The sequence below is a fragment of the Passer montanus genome, unplaced genomic scaffold, assembly GCF_014805655.1.
Source record: "Passer montanus isolate IOZ18808 unplaced genomic scaffold, ASM1480565v1 scaffold59, whole genome shotgun sequence".
In the NCBI taxonomy this organism is placed as follows: domain Eukaryota; kingdom Metazoa; phylum Chordata; class Aves; order Passeriformes; family Passeridae; genus Passer; species Passer montanus.
Window position 1 is genome coordinate 860762 of NW_024370926.1, and position 16773 is coordinate 877534.

Sequence of the window (16773 nt, forward strand, 5' to 3'; positions counted from 1 at the left end):
GTTGTTTTTTTTCAAACCTCCCCTCCCACCGCGCGCGCCCCGGCCAGTAGGAACGGCGGCGCCGCCGCTAGGCCCCGCCCACGGCAGTTGCTTGGCGTCGCTCTGGACCAATAGGAAAGCAAGGAAACCGGAGTGGGGGGATTGCGCGCCAGAGTGGAGGAAGGACTACATTTCCCAGAGTCTCTAGCGGGCGCGCCGCGTTACCGCTCCCTGCGTTGCATGCTGGGGAATGTAGTTCCCGCCTCACAGCGGCGCCCCTTTGCCGCCATGTTTCCGGCCGTCTCCCTTTAGCTTGGGCGTGAGGGGAAAATGGGGAACATGAAAGAAAAAAGGCACAAACTCAGCAGATAACACCGCTTCACTAAGACAAAGAGCCCTCCTCAAATATTTCTCCTCAAAGAGCCCTTCCCACATAATTTCTCATCAAATGAGAACAAAAGCCATTTATGAGGCATTTGGTGAGCGGCTGGGGAAATAAGGCAGTGCACATCCCTGCGACACCAGGATGGGGTTCACGGACAGAAGAGCAGGAGAAGGGAGACGTGACAGTCCCCCACTCGTACTCCACATAAAATCTTTAGGACACGCAGCTTCTCCTCAGCTCAGGGTTGGCAGATCTTGCTGTCCAGCCCCTGGCAAATCCTCTGCCATGTCTCTCTGGAGGTTCCAGAGACTGCTGATCCATCTGATCACTTTGGATCCAGGCATCTCCAGGACACGACCCACAACCCGCGTTGCTCTGCCTGGGCCCTGCCAGTCACACGATGCTGCTGGTTCATGGTTGAGGCAGTGAGGTGTTTGGTCCTCCCCTGAGCACGCCAGATCTCAGACATCGCCATCACACCCCCAGCTCCCGCTGCTCTTCCAGGTGCCCTCACTCCTCATATCGCTTCCTGAACATTTTCCTTTTTACAAACTTTTTGAGCAGTTATCACCACTAATGCATAAGGCATTGCCTTCCTAAGCCAGGGATTGTGGGTTCTCTCCCATCTGGGGTGCCAGAACTGAGGCCTTATGGAGGTTGACCTCAAAGAGAGGCTAGACAGAGTTAACAAATAAAGCAGGTATTTAGTAAAATGCCTTAATGGCTACATCTTGGGCAGTACCCTGGCCAGGGCTACACCCAAGACGGATCCAAAGTAGGCACAAAATGGATGAGCGCTCACGAAGTCTCTCACTTGTAAGTTTTGGTCTATTTGCGTATTGGAGTTAATTGCCCAATTACAGCTTTAGGTTATGAAGTTGCACACTCCTTGTTTTTCTCTTTTCCATTCACCATTATTTTTACTTTTTGGGCCAGGACTTTGTATTCTTGCTCTCCAGCTAGAAAAGGATTGTTTTGTCTACCTACCCTGTGAAGAGAACTTGCTAACACTTAACATGAAGCTCAGAACTACGCACCAAAGCAGCACAGAATCAAAAAAATCTGAAAGCTAAAACTCAAGGCACCATTATCATGGCTCCAGCCTGGCTTCCTGAGCGCAGGATGGCTGCACCCTCCAGGCCAGCCCAGCCCAGGTGCCACCAGCCCTGCAGTGCTGCCAAAGGCTGGCATGGACAATCAGAGCCCCTTCCCTCCTCCCTCCCGATTATTCTGTGGCCTCAGTGCCCACAGGGAGGGGTAGGACACCATCACCACGGCATCCAGCCAGGATAGCAGCACGCTGACACCCCCAGGCAGGACAGCACTTCTTTAATGCTCCAAAGGATTTAGCGGGAGGAGATGCAGAAAATTGCAGAGAGGATCCAGCCCAGGCAGAGCTGCAGTGGGGCTGCAGTGTGATGCCGTGACATTGGCACAGCTCCTCCCTGCTCAGCCAGCCAAGGGCACGGGCAGGGGCCCGGCAGCCATCCCACCCTGTCAGTCACACACCCGGATCTGGGTTTTTTCTGAATAGACCCAAAAATATGGGAAGACTTTCTCAGTGAAAGTGGCCTCCAACTGCAAGATCTGCAACATGTCCTCTGTGTTGTAGAAGGTCACTTGGCCTGCTTCGTAGTCCAGGCAGACCCTGATTCTCTGGAGTTTTTCCCTGAGTGCCAGCACGTCACGGGTCATGCAGACTGCTCTGTACTGGCCCCTCCAGTCCAACTGCAGGGCCCAGACATTCTCAAATCTGTGCAGGTCGAGAGACTCCTTCCTCGGCACGGACTCCATGGCCACTCCCAGGGCCCAGCAGCCCTCTTCCCCGACCTCCACCTCCCAGTAATGCCTCCCAGACGTGAACCCCTGGGAGCCCAGGATACTGAGGCTGGCCGTGAACCTCTTGGGGGTGTCAGGGAGGTATTTTTTTCCAGCGCTGTACCGGACCATTTTGCAGTCGTCTGAAAGGATCAGACAAGGATTCGCCGTCTCTGGGTCCAGCCTCACCTGCTCTAAAGGAGGACAGAAACATCAGTCTGTGCCTGCTGAGAAGAGAACCAGCACCTCTCCTCCACCACGGGGCTGGGACGTGTGCTGGGAACACCATGGGCACTCCTGCAGCCCCCTCAGGTGCCATGGGACACGGGACCCTTACTGTCCCCACAATGGCACCCAAGGGGGAAAAGATGCTCCCCAAGGCAGGACAGAGCCAGGCAGTGTCCCCACATGCAGGGGACAGACACCATGGGCTTTGCTAAACTGCTCCCAGATCTGCTGGATATTGCAGCCTGCGGGGAGCAGTGCATGCCATGGGTGTGAGCAGGCACTGCTGCAAGGCAGGAGGGGCCAGGCCAGTCCCTGCTCCGGTGACAAGGGCTCACCCAGCTGGGAGCCCTGCTCTGCTCTGCCCAGCAAGCAGGCAACCTCGCTGCAGAGCCACAGCTGCCCGTCCACAGGGATGTTCTGCTGCCATCCCGTGGCCGTCCCACAAGGCCACACAGGTGGCACTGTGCAGTGTCACCACCCCAGACCCTCTGCTAAACCCACTCCTCCAGGGACTGCAGGGGGAAACGGAGGCACGACTCTCCTGTGCTCAAGGGCATCATCCCAAAAAGGGAGTGTGGAGAGGGGGCTCAGCACAAATGGTGCCAGCCAGACCTCAGCCCAGCAATGCTGCATCATGTGGGCCCTGAGCATCTGCAAAAGCACTTCTGAACATGCCTGAAAGCCAGCTAAAATCATGTACAGCCCCTCTGCTTAACTGGGCACAGGTGACACGGCCTCCTGCTGTCCTGGCCCTTGCCTGGTGTCACAGGACAGCATCCCTGGCACAGCCTGTCACAGGGACACTGACACGGCCTCCTGCTGTCCTGTGACACCCTTGCCTGGTGTCACAGGACAGCATCCCTGGCACAGCCTGTCACAGGGACAGACCTGGATTTTAATAGCGGGCCTAGTCAAAGCAATAGAATTCAGTTGTAGACAGATGCTGGGTTTAGAGGTGGTGTGAGCCTATCTCTGCACCAAGGACATGAGGACACTCATCCTGGAAAGGATTTCCCCCTCAGCTGTGCTCATCAGTTCCAGAAACTCACCCCTTATGCCCCAGTCTATCTCTCTCCGCAGGCTCACTGGAAGAAGGAAAGGAAGATGCATGAGTGTCTCTCCTGTGGCTCCTTTCCTGCTCCCCTTCAGGGCAGCAAGGCAGATGTGGAGCCCCAGGCTCCAGCAAAGCCCATCCCGGGGGTGGTTCCCATCTGCAGGAGCCATTTTGCTCCTGAGCCCCAGGCAGAGGCACCAGGCAGTGAGGATTTCCCACTGCCAGCCAAGCCCAGGGGAAGCACAGCACAGAGCCAGCAGGGCTTTACCTCTCAATTTATTCAGCATGTCCACAAGCCACTGGCTCTTCTCAGAGAGGCTCTCAATGCTCCTCTGCAGCTCTGGGGAAACCGGCTCTGGGATCGGGGCCTTGGCTGCCTCACAGCTGAGGGGAACAGGGAGAGGAGCTCAGAGCCCAGCCACCAGCCAGGGCCAGGAGGGAAACAGGGAAATCCCTGCAGCCACAGATCCCAGGGCAGCTCTGTCCCTGCTATCAGCACTGGAGCCCCATCTTTAGGAGGGGTGCAGTGGCCTCTGGTTCCTGGTAACGTCTCATGAAATCCCAAATATCCAGCAGGGCAAACCACCTCCTTCCCAGCTCCTGCAGCGCTCACAAACCTCTGCCCAAAGGAGCTGAGCAGCAGGAGAGGGACACCGAGCCTGTTTCATACCTGCTCAGGACTGTGCCAACATCCTGCAAGAGAGAAAACACAGGTGAACTGTGGCACTGCCGAGGGACAGGGAGCTGCAGTGGCTGCCCAGCTGTGTGAAGCAGGTTAAGGGGCTGGGGCTCAGCCCACACCTCATCCCAGCCCTCCCTTCCCTCAGGGCTGCAACCCACAGCGGGCACAGCACAGTGCCACACAGGGGTGTCACAGTGTCAGTGTGCAGTGTCCTAGCCTGGTGTCACACTGCAGTGTCACAGTGTCAGTGTGCAGTGTCCCAGCCTGGTGTCACACTGCAGTGTCACAGTGTCAGTGTGCAGTGTCCCAGCCTGGTGTCACACTGCAGTGTCACAGTGTCAGTGTGCAGTGTCCCAGCCTGGTGTCACACTGCAGTGTCACACTCTCACAGTGAGATGTCATGGTGTAACAGCGCGGTGTCACAGCACGGTGTCACAGCACACTGTCACAGCACGGTGTCACAGCACGGTGTCACAGCACAGTGTCCCACCATGGCCCCGGGCTGCAGAGGGTGCCAGGTGGTTGTCCCCAGCCCAGCAGGGGTCACAGTGCCCAGTGGGGGATGCTGCCTCACCGTGAGGAACTCGACCGCCGGCTGGTCCCTCTTCTCCTGGATCTGCGCAATCACCGTGTCCAGCAGCGACTGCCTCTCCAAAACCCTGGACGTGTATTCCTCGTTCTTATTGACCAGCTCCTGGAACTTCTGCTCCAGCTGGGCCAGCAGCATCTTCTTCTGCTCCTCCATGCACCGCTGCAGCTCCTCAAAGGTCTCGGGCACATGCTGCAGCTCCCACATCACCTTCATCTGCAAGGCACCGCACGGAGGCCCTGAGCCCAGCCAGCCTCCGGCTGCCTCCGCAGGGACACGGCTGCTGCAGAGAGGGGGCAAGGATCACACAGAACTTGGAACAGCAACAGCAGGAAGAACATAGAGAGGTGTGGCAAGTCTGGATGTTGATGGGCCAAAGGAGGCCGTATGATATTGGACAGAGAAAAGAACGCTGGCATGGATAAGGAAATAAATATATATGGGGAGAGGGAAGGATGGGACATTCCTGGGGAGACATGGGTGAGCGGTGGGAGAAACACACACCTGCAGGTCTTCACTTTTCTGGTCTCCTAGGTGCTTCCATTTTTCCTTCTGTTCTTGTAGAGAAAGCAGGTTGCCCTGGAGGGTCTCCTGGCATAGGGATAAAAAAAATGGCATTTCTGTTAATTTGGGAGTGACATTCACGGGAGGGGGATGATGTAACCAAACAACCCCTGTGGAGACAATCCCAGTCTGGGGAATCTCTGGGGGTGACCCCTGAGTGCCTGGCAGTGAGTTTTGAGCTCAGAGACAGCAACCACCTCTCCAACCTCACTTTAGTCAGGCTGGGGAGATCCCCATCCACGCCTCTTATGGCCAGAAACATTTCTGGAATAACTTCATGTGGAAACCCTGGAGTTTGTGTTTCTTTAAATTGTTTTTTAGTTAGAGAAACCAACTTTCCAAGTTGGAAGTGTGATTTCTGGGAAGAGGTTTGCAGTGACAGTAGCAGGGACTCAGACATGCCCCATAAATTTGCTGGAGCATTAACAAACTCCTCATGCTCTGAGTCAGCTCCTGCGTTGCAGCGAGCCGAGACCCCAGCCCACACTGTGGGGGAGAAACCTGGCTGGGGACATCTGGGGCACAAGGGACCATATGGGGACACAGAGGGGCGAGCAATGAGAGGGAGCCGGGCTCCTGCGTGGGCTGGGGCCAGGCGATGGGAGCACCAGCAGCCCCAGCAGGGTGGGGTACAGCCCCCAAAGTGGCAGCCAGACAGGGAGCCGGGCAGCAGCCGGCTGAGGCCCCAGGTCCGTGGCTGGCCAGGGACACGGCCTCAGCTGGGTGTGGAGGGCAGGCAGAGCCGTGCCCTGAGGGAAGCCCACACCCTGCTCAGAGGAGACCCAGCCACGCATGGAGGGGGCCCAGAGCCGCACCCAGAGCAGAGCCCAGCCTGTCCCTGAAGGCAGCCCCGGTGCGTGCCCGGACAGGGCACCGAGCTGTGCCCACAGGGCACCCCAGCCCCTGCTGTGGCCGGAGGGGACCCTGATCTGTGCCCCTCGCCCGCCCCACGCGGCCAGCCAAGGCCCCCAGCCCCTCCCCGAGCCCCCGGCCCCTCTCGCGGCGCCGCCCCGTACCCGCAGCTCCCGGGCGGCCTCTTCGGCGGGGCGGACCCGGTGCCGCCGGTGCTCGGGCCCGTCCCGGCAGAGCGCGCAGAGCAGCGCGGCGCAGGGCTCGCAGAACAGCGCCAGGGGCTTGCCGTGCTGGGCACACCGCGGCCGCGCCGCCACCTCCTCCAGGCACCGGGCCAGCCCGGCCACGTTACCCAGGGGGCGGATGGGGCGCAGCGAGCCCGGCTCCACCGGGGCGCGGCACTGCGGGCAGGCGGCGCAGCGCGGCGGGTTCCCCAGCACGCCCGCCAGGCACTGCCCGCAGAAGCTGTGCCCGCACGCCGTGAGCACGGGCTGCTCGAACAAATCCAGGCACAAGGGGCAGGTGGCCTCGGCCACCAGCTGCTCGCGCAGAGCCAGCACCTCGTCAGCCATGGCCGCGACCGACGGGAACGGACGGAAGGGGCCGGGCCGGGGCGCGACGGAAACGGGCCGGGCTGCAGGGCCGGGAACGGGCTTGGGGGGGTGTGTGTGTATAAGAGTATGAGTGTGTTTGTGTTTGTGTATCCATGTCATCACACACGTGCCTCCCTGCGCTCCGGCCCGGCCTGCTCGCCCGGAATCCCCCCAAGCCCCGGCTGCTCCGGCCTCCATCCCCGCACCGCATGGCCCGGCGCCTCTCCCAGTGTCTCCTGCACTCTCAGCCCAGCAGCAGAGCAGAGCAGCAGCAGTGTGAGGGAAGCAGAGCCCCTCGAGCCGCCTGGTGCTTCTCGGCCTGCTGGGCCCACGCTGGCCCCGCTGTGCTGCTGCCCTGGGCCCAGCGCCGGAGGGTGCCGGGTGCCCAAACCAAGGCCCCGCATTCAACCGTCGGTTCTGCTCCTCCTCCACCCTCCTGTGCTGCCAGCCGGGGCCCAAGGACTGTTTTGGGGAGCACCATCCACCCCCGACACGATAAAGCAGTCAAACAAATCCATCTCCAGGCGCTTACTGCCCTGCCGTGGCCGTGCCCTCCTGAGTGTCCCTGCCACCCACTGCCAGCTTCCCTGCCCCGGCGGGTGCCAGGCCCTGGGCCAGCAGCTGTGACAGGCCATGACAGCGCTGCCAGACCCTGCCCACTGTCCCTGCAGCACCCCGGGGTGACAGCCTGATGTCCCCACTCATCTGGAGCCCCTGGGCTGCTGCCGGGGGGTACAGTGCCCATCTCACCCCCAGGTGGGGACAGCGGTGGCTCCTGCTTGTCCCCTGTTCTGGAGCTGCTTTCTGGCTGCATCTCTGTCCAGTTCTTCCAGCAGCCCAGGGAAGGCTGGGTGAGTGTCACCAGTGGCCCAAGCTGCAGGGACAGGAGCCATCGAGTCCGTGTGCCACATGGGACAACGCTGTCAATTGCCACCACTGTGCATTTCAGAGTCCTTGCCATCTGCACTCAGGGCCACGCTGGCCCTGTTGTCCCACTGGCACGGGAGCTGTCTCTGCAGAGGGATTGGTGACATTTGAGCTGCTGGAGGTCACGGGATGTTGTTAAATCCCAGCAGTGTCCAGTGGCTGGGATTTAGAGCCGTGTGTGGCGGGCGAGGAGCAGCACGAGGGGCAGGAGCTGCTGTGTGGGGCCAGTGACACAGAGCAGGGCACGGGCACTGCCAGCCGGGCCACACCAAGGTCCTGGCACTGCCAGGGACAGCCAGGCTGGTACAGGCACCTCAGCTGGTTCATTACCAATAGAAAGCTGAATTTGCCCATTCATAGGAAGAAAAAAGGATTCTGCCAGGTCCATGTCCCTGCCAGTGTCACGGACACGAGCCACTGAGAACCAGAATCAGTTCTGCTTTTCATTTCCTCCTTCCCCATACTTGCATCCAGTCCTGGTGAGGGGGATGCAGGGAGGCTGCTGAGGGACACAGGGCTGCAGCCAGGCCCTCCTGTCCCACCCCCACACCTCCCTCCCAGCACATCAGCCCCACCACAGCACTTTTCATGGAATCCCAGAATGGTTTGGCTGAGCAGGGACCTCAAAGCTCATCTTGTTCCACCTCCCTGGAAGGGCAGGAACACCTTCCACTATCCCAGGTGCTCCAAGCCTCATCCAGCCTGGCCAACTTCCAGAGATGGAAGTGTCAACTCCTGTCTGACAGCACGCCCTGACCTGAAACCCCAAACTTCATCCAGGGAGTTGCAGGCACCACCCCAGCAGTGGGAAGGCAGGAACCCTGGCAGGATCCTGCCCCAGCAGCCCCAAAATGCTCCTGCCCACAGCGATGAGCAGCTGGTGGCTCTCAGCGGCTCCATGTGGCTGTGATGCCCTCTGGCACATTCTAGCACTGAAGAGGCCTTAAATCCCAACTTAGGAGAGGTTCATACACCAGATTTTGGATGAGAACTTTGGTTCTGCAAAGGCATTAACAGGTCCTGACAACTTCTCCCATCATTGCTCTGTTTATTGATGCCACTGTCCAACATGACATCTGACAGCACCGGGAGGGAGCCCGGTGTTCTCTGGGGAGCTGGTGTCACCAGCCCAGCTTCAGATGGTGTCACCACCTCAGCCCCAGCCCTTCGGATGGCTCTCACCAGCCACAGCCCAACCTCAGGAGCTGATGCCAGGACAAGCTGGGATCCCCGGGAAGCGAGCTGCTACAAACAGGAGCTCAGACCAACAGCAGGGAGATGGATCGTGTCCCACCCACCCTGGCAGCAGGTGCCCAGGAGCAGGGAGGTCTTTCCTTGGAGCCAGCCTGGAGCTGCTCCTGCCATTGAGGGCACGGTTGATGCCCCCAGCAGCGGCTCAAGGACAGCAGAGCAGTTAAACACAACAAAGTCTTGCTCTCAGTCCCTGCTGGCCCCACAGCCACACCCACAGCACCCCATGCCTCGGGGGCAGCAGGGCCAGCCCCCGGTGGGAGGACTGAGCGCTGTTAATGAGGGTTTGGGGGAGCCTTGTGGAGGGGCCCTACCAGAAAAAGGGTCTTTTACTGCAACTAGAATTTTATTCTATTGTATAATTCAGGAGTGCATCACAGCCCCGCGAGCCAGGCAGGCACCTATCAGCGCTTCCAGTCTAGACACACGCAGAACTTCCTCATCAGCTGCATCTGTTAATTACTCACCTCCCCCCGCTGGAGCTCCTCCTGTCACATCCAGCCCGGACGAGGCAGCACCTCCACAGAGCTCCTGGACAAAAAGTGACTGTGCCAGAATCAGCCTACAGAGCAGTTAACAAAAAAAAAACAACAAAACAAAAAACCCAACAAAACAAACAAAAATCAAAACTGAAAATAAAATCTTGCCCATCCTAAGGTTGCTTATCAAATAAAAAGTTCCTCCACATTTATTAAAAAAACCAAACAGTAGATTTAAAAAGCAGTTACGAGTTCTACTCCGGCAAAACACCCTGTGTACAGGTTTCTTTTGTTGGTGGTTTGTTTGCTTGTTGGTGATGATTCCCCCTAAATCAGCTGCTTCTGTTAATTTTTTATACATATAATCTTTTAATTTTGCCGCACGTTGCTTGCTTTAATTCATTAATTTATTTCCAATCAGCCGAGTCTCCACCAGACCAGCGGCGCTACCACACAAAGCTTCCTTGATGTCCATGCCCTGAGCCGGGGTGGGGGGAGATGGATGGAGGGAGGGAGGGAGAGATCAGTGGAGGAGAAGGACGAGGAGGAGGAAGGGAGGGATGGAGGGAAGGAGGGAGAGGAAGCCTCGGCAGCCCCTCACTCTCCCATGTGCGTCCTCAGGTGGTACTTGAGCGACTGCTTGTAGCGGAAGCACTTGGTGCACTCGGTGCAGGGGTAGGGCCGCTCGCCGGTGTGCGCCCGCTGGTGCTCCAGGAGGTGATGCTTCTGCGTGAAGTTCTTGCCGCACTCGGTGCAGTGGTAGGGCCGCTCGCCCGTGTGGATGCGCTGGTGCTCCAGGAGGTGGTGCTTGCGGATGAAGCCCTTCCCGCAGACGGCGCAGGCGTGCGGGCGCTCCCGCGTGTGGATGCGGTAATGGTTGGTGAGCTTGGACTTCTCGCTGAAGGTCTTCTCGCACTGGCTGCACTGGTAGGGCCGCTCGCCGGTGTGAGTCCGCTGGTGCCGCAGCAGGTGGGAGGGCCGGGTGAAGTTCTTGCCGCACTGGGGGCACAGGAAGGCCATCTCGTTCTTGCCGGCGTGGATCCTCTGGTGCATGAGCAGGCTGATCTGCAGGCGGAAGCTCCTCCGGCACTCGCCGCAGGTGAAGGGCCGCTCCCCGACGTGGGTGATCTGGTGTTTGCTGAGGCTCGACTTGTGGCTGAAGCTGCTCTCGCACTCGGAGCACTTGTAGGGCTTCCCCGGGGGCGGGGGCCGCGCCGGGGGCTTGAGGCCGTGCTCGGGGCGCCGCGGGACCCCCACGCCGCGGCGCGTGTGGCTGCGCTGGTGCAGCAGGAACTGCTGCTTGTTGCGGAAGCTGAGGTCGCACTCGTGGCACTCGTAGGGCCCTTCCTTGAGGTGGTTGCGCTGGTGGATCATGAAGTTGATCTTGAGCATGAAGCTCTTGCCGCACTCGGGGCAGATGTAGGGTCTCTCCCGCGTCCGGTTCCGCTGCTGGCCGCTGGCCGGCTTCATGTCCCCGGAGTCCCTCTCGCAGGCCGACGGCTTCCTGACGCGGGCCAGGCTGCGGGGCTGCGCCTTGGAGCTGCACTGCGCCTCGCAGCCCAGCCCGGCCTCGTGGCTGGGGAACGCCGGCGCCTCGCTCCGGCCCGAGAACATGGCGCACGGCTCCAGCGTGTCGGGGTCGTCCTCCTCCTCCTCCTCCTCCTCCTCCGTCTTGATCACGATCCCATCCTCTGAGGGGGAAAACCAAACAGCATTAGGGTCACTGGGAGGGATGAGGTGGCCTCTTATACCCCTGGGTGCTGCAGAAACGCCTGCATGGGTTCCTGCAGCTGTTTGTGCGCTGGGAGCCAGCCTGTGCCACAAATGGGGCTGCAGGTGGAGCCCAGAGTGCTGGGATGGGCCATGTGCCCCCAAACATGGAGTTCAGACAAACCACCCCGGCCAGGCTCCTCTGGAGGGTGCGCTCCAACCGCCTGCCAAAAGGTTTGGCAACTTCATGCTGCTGCAGGATGTGAGGGATAAAAGCACCATGGGTTCGCCAGGGCTTGGGAGGCTGAGTGATTTCAGAGCAGCTCCATCTGCTGCCCTTTCAACGGGCTGCAACAACACCCCTGGCACGGCACCGCTCAACAGCAACAACACCAGGCTGCCAGCTCTGCTCTGGGGACAGCACAGCCCGCCTGGGACTGTCCCCTTCCCTCAGCCCTGCTGCCGTGTGAGAGACCCACCCCTCTCCTTCCCAGAGCACCCAGCAGTGGGATGGATCAAGAGTGGGATGGATGGCAGCAGGCCAGGCTCCCCTTCGTGTCACCAAGGCCGGAAGCGAGCCGGGGACTTTGTTTGGTGAGAGCAGCCATCCCAGGGACACACGGCAGGAAACACAGCCAGCACAGCCCAAGAAAAGGCCCACAGGGCATCCCTCATGTCACCCCACACTGGACTGTGAGCCAGGCCTAAATGCTCTCCCAGGAAGAGCAGCTACACTTCCCCAAGAAAAGGAAACCGATGGGAGTGGATGTCTCAAAGCCATGGGCCTCTTCCCTCTGAGGAAGGGAAAACCCAGGTCCTTCTCCCTGCCCCCTCCATGGGCCTGGGGGCTCAGCCCCCATCCCAGCCAGCATGGCTGCATGGCTGCAGCTCCTGCCCAGCCCCACCAGCTGGGCCGTGCCCTGCCAGAGGCAGTGGCTCTCAGACACGGATCAGCTTCAGCCCCTGGTGGCTTGGCTGGTTTCCCTCGCAAAGCCTTGAGCAGACCACAGGACCCACAAGACGGAGTTGAGGCCCTCAAGAGCCCAACTCTCTGTGAGCTGGTTTGTGTTACACCACCACAAAGCCATCAGGAGGAAGGAACCCACCATTCCCAACCTCCCATCCCCAGCCTTACAGCACATCTGTAGGACTTGGCCTGTATCTGCCACTCCACCAGCAGAATTCTACACATGAAACACTCAGTGCCACCATCTCACCTCTCCACAAATCACCTCATCCTTCCTCTTCCCTCCTGGCAGCTCGCAAATCACAGAGCTCCAGCCACATTCTTCCCTATCTTGTGGAGCTGCCCTGAGCAACTCCCACATGTGGCAACCTGCAGGACCTCCCACATTCCTCCAGCAGTGTCCGGTGTGCAACCATCCACTCCTCCACACCTCACACCAACCTCCTGCCCTCTGCCACAGCGGGGTTTTGGGAGCAGGGCTCACTGGGGCTCTCACAGAACGCTGCCTGAGACACATCCTCCCTCGGTCTCTGTGGGCAACCAGGGCTTTTCCCAGACTCAGAGGACTGAGCCAGTGCTTGCTCTGCTCCTGAGCAGGACAGGAGCCCTCAGAGACCACATTCTGTGTCCATCATGAACATGCTGCCTCCTCCTCCAAGCTCAAGGTGTGACCAGAGTCATTCTTAGAAGTCGCTGCAGCCAGAAACCTTCCTTCTGGTGCTGGTTCTGGAGGAATTTAACTCCTCATATCCATCCAACCCCTTCCCCACCTCTTCCTAACCCACCACAGCCCCCCGGGCCTCCTGTCCCTGACACACCACGTGTGCAGAGCCATGTCCTGCGTGTCCCACCTGTGCAGCCCCCGTGGTGAACGATGACCCTCTGGATCTCGCTGAAGTCGGCTCCGTACTCGGAGGAGTCGCCCAGGCTGGTGCCCGGGAGGTCCCTCGGGGGGGACACGGAGCCGTAGGGGCTCTCGCAGGCCGCCTCCTCGTCCGGGCTCTGGAAGCTGCCCTCGGACTGCCCCGACATCCCGTGCAGCTCGGGGTTCTCGGGGCTGTCTTCAGGAAGGAGCTCCTCTGTTTTGATCACCACTCTTATTCCAGCTGCAGCAAGGAGAGATTGCCACCTGCCATCACTCCCAGGAGCCAGCATCAGGGACCTGCTCCCAGCAATCCCCGCCGGCTCCAGCGGCTGATCCCGCTGAGGGCTTCATCTGCTGAGCCTCTTCTGCTCTCCCTTCAGCCCCTGCCCTTCACCCATCCCTGCCACGCTCCCAGCTCCAGCCCAGGACCCTTCACAGGCACAGGGAAGTCACTCCACCCAGCCTGGGGTCATGGTGCCACAGCTCAGCACCCCTCGGCCACCCCACATCCCCCAGCTGCAGCTCCACGTGAGCCCGTGATTTTCCCCTTTCCACTGGCCTCAAATTTCAAGATCCTTGTGATGGAGAGCACAAGCAGGGTGTTGGTGTGACCCCCCATCCACAGCCTGGAATCAGGGATGATGAGTGCAGATAACACCATCTCTTCCAGGCCACCTCCTTATCTCCTTATCAGCCCCCTTATCGCAGAGCAGGACTCGCTCTGGGACTTGGGGTCACTGGTGCCCCATTCCCAGCCCAGTCTTGGCCCTCACCATCCCATCTCCCTGCACACAGCCTGGGACCAGGCTTCCCTGCCCAGGAGGATGCTCCAAGGATAAACCCAGCCATAATCCATGCAAAGAGAGGGTGGAGGATTTTCTGGGTGGATGGGCTCTCCCAATGGGAGCCGATTCCCCTTCCTTGCTGGGCACACTGGCTCCCTGAGGACCTGGTCTGGTTGCAGATGCTTCCCTTGCTGGGAAGGGCTCCCAGTGCCCAACTCTCCAGGCTCTGCTTGTCCTGGTTTCTATGTTGAGCTGTACCTGGACATCAAACCTCCCATCAGCCCAATTTATCCCATTCCTAGGCAAGGCTTCTCCTGATAAACCGCATCAGCCACAGCTCCCAGCAACATCTGCTCCAGCCTTGGGATGAGCAGCTTGGGAACACAACCCAGAGCTGCCCTGGTGCCCAGGTGCCGCCTCACCTGCCGTGGCATCAGTAATGATCTCACTCTCCTCCAGGTCCTGCTCATTCCTGCCCCGCGATTCCTCCCCTTGCTCGATCTGAGACAAAACACCAGGTTTGGAAATTGCATAGTCTGTTGAGAGACAGAGGGGTGGGAGAGAGGGATTACTGCACTGGGAATCTGAAATTGGCTTCCGCCTCTTCCCAGCACGCAGGGGACACGTGAGGACACTCGGGAACATCCACAGGTGCAAAATCCTCTGAAGGGGTGCACGGGCTGGTACCCACTGCAGACCCAGAGGATGCAGGGAAGCCCTCCCAAGAGCCATGGGGAAGGAAGGAGCTGGTTTTTGATGGCATAACTGTGGCTGGAAGAGGTTTGGGTGGTTTCCAGCCCACCTGCCCACAGGGCATCCCTCTCCCAGCCAGAACACCACCACAGCACGAGCTGGAATAAACCCAGACTGAAAACATCCTCCTGTGTTTTCAAGCCTTTAAAATGGGACGTTTGGGTCTCATCCAAGGGGATCTCCAAGGAGGAGGCAGAAGGAGCCTCCTGTCCCTCAGAAGGGCGAGGACACCCCGTATTTACCCAGGGAGATCAGAGACTCGTAGTTCCCCTTCATCACATTCTTGTAGAGCTCCTTCTGCCACTCCTCCAGCTTCTCCCATTCCTTGTCATTGAAATAGACGGACACGTCATCAAAGGTCACCGGCACCTGCAATTCCAACAGCAGCTTCAAGCAGGAGCCTGGACACAGCCAGGCTTCAGCTCCTCTGAGGCCATCAACGAGATGCTTTTAACATTTAAAACAACTCCTGGGCAGGTATTTCTTTGGGAACAAAGGACTCAACAAAATGGATGGTTCCTGGTGATGAATCCAGACTGGGATTTCCCCTAAGGACCCTGAGCTCCTCCTCTCAGTCCCTGCTCTCTGCAAGGTGATCAGGCTTGGGGGACCATAAGGGAGAGAAAACCCAGGAGCTGGGCTGGACTCATCCCTATGGATGAGCTGACGTAACTCCCGGATTCAATTACCCCAGAACTCCAGGGAAAACTCTACCCAGCCCCACAGGGCTCCCCGTTATCCCTGGTTACTGTGTGCCCACCATCTGCAGCTTCCCAGCTTGTCAGCCAAGGAATAATTCCTAAGGATAAATTCAGGATGTGCCGTGCTGCAGTGGAGCTCTTCAGAGGGAACAGCACTCCAGATCTGTCCCCCAACTGCACTAATGGGGTGTCAGGGTCTGAACACACCTTCTCCTGATCCTCTCTGCTCTCTCCAAGATACTCCCCCTCCCATGTCCTACGTGGTTTCATTTGCACACTCTTTTAGCAGGAAGGTTGTGAAATTCAAGTAGGAACTGAATATTGATGGTGGGCTCTTTCCAGAGCTATGCCCAGGGAGCTCATCTGCCTTCCTGAATCCCAAAGCTTCCCCCTTCCCTGCAGCAGCAGCTGCCACTGGCTCCTTCCCTGGCCTGGGAGACTCTGCAGCTTCAAGGTGGTCAAAACGGGAGAACCACAAAATCTGCAGTGTTTCTAGAAATGGTGGCAAAAAAAAAAAAAAGAACAAAAAAAGAGACAACGGCCCCAGGGCTGTGCAGCGCAGTGGAGCAGAACTGAAACCTCTGGCCTGAGTACCAGGATGTCCTCCCAGGCCTCTGTCCCTCCGTATTTTAGCCCCAGCAGGGGATGAGCTGGGAAGCTGCAATGGTGAAAGACTCACCTGAGCCGGGGCTGTCCCTGCTCACCCACCCCGGGCCTGCCCTCCGGGAGCATTTCGGGTGCAGAGCCCGGCTCCCGCTACCCAGGACACCGTTACCTTGGGGACTTCCCCCTTCCTGCCCGGGGGCAGCCGCAGGATCCAGAAGTTCCTGTTCTTCAGCAGGTTCTCCATGTTCTCCAGGCGCCGCTGGAGCAGCCCGTACTCCTGGATGAGGGTGCCCAGCGCCGCGCACTTGCTCTCCAGCTGGTTCCCCAGCTCCGCCGCCGTCTTCTCGCAGTCGATCAGCTTCTTCTCCGCCATCCCCGTCCGACCCTCCAGGTCCAGCAGGCGGGTGGAGTGGGAATCCACCTTGCGCTCCACCGCCTGCACGGCCGCCACCACGGTCAGGGACAGCTCAGCCGTCTGCGTCTCCCGCTCCGAGGTGCGCTCGGCGCCGGCCGCCGGCCGCAGGGGCGAGGGGCAGCGCGGCGGCCGCACCGGCTCCGGCGCCTGCGGACGAGACAAGGGCGCGGGGTCAGGGCGGGGGATGCCCGCAGGGGGATAGGGACCCTGCCGGGGCGATAGAGACCCGCCCGCCCCCGGTGTGACAGGGCCCCCCGGGGCGGCGGGGACATCGCCGGGGCCATGCGGACCCGGCCGGGGGGGGCCGCTGCAGGGCCCGGCGCTCGCCGGGGCGGCGGGGACGTCCCCGTGTCCCCGCTAAGCCGCTTACGGCGGCCCCGTGCCGGTCCCACGGGACGGGCAGGACCCGCCGCGGCGGGGATGGGGGGAGGTGACAGCGCGGGGCCGGGAGGTGACACGGGCCGGCCGAGCCCCGTTGCCATGGGCACGGCGAGGGGACACCCGGGGGGCTGCGGGCGCCCCGTCGCCATGGGGACCGGGCGGTGACACGGGAGGCGGGGGCGGCGGCGG

General features: G+C 59.9%; 2 protein-coding genes across 2 annotated transcripts in view; both read right to left on the reverse strand.

The window, feature by feature from the left end:
- Positions 1–1342: 1342 nt before the first annotated feature.
- On the reverse strand, positions 1343–6748 carry LOC120510616 (E3 ubiquitin-protein ligase TRIM7-like). The gene is made up of 7 exons (XM_039726602.1): positions 6316–6748; positions 5240–5326; positions 4721–4951; positions 4135–4157; positions 3733–3848; positions 3460–3495; positions 1343–2376 (listed from the first exon to the last, which is right to left on the reverse strand). The coding sequence occupies exons 1-7, from the start codon at positions 6721–6723 to the stop codon at positions 1862–1864; spliced, it is 1416 nt and encodes a 471-aa protein (XP_039582536.1). The 5' UTR covers positions 6724–6748; the 3' UTR covers positions 1343–1861.
- A 2507-nt stretch (positions 6749–9255) lies between these two features.
- The window catches only part of LOC120510548, a 35901-nt gene continuing 28383 nt past the window's right edge, over positions 9256–16773 (reverse strand). Inside the window, exons 23-27 of the mRNA XM_039726462.1 lie at positions 15958–16350; positions 14724–14850; positions 14151–14264; positions 12930–13184; positions 9256–11092 (exon numbers count right to left, since the gene is read on the reverse strand). Coding sequence (XP_039582396.1) covers positions 9999–11092; positions 12930–13184; positions 14151–14264; positions 14724–14850; positions 15958–16350 — 1983 coding nt within the window. The 3' untranslated portion in view covers positions 9256–9998. The remainder of the gene's footprint in view (positions 11093–12929; positions 13185–14150; positions 14265–14723; positions 14851–15957; positions 16351–16773) is intronic.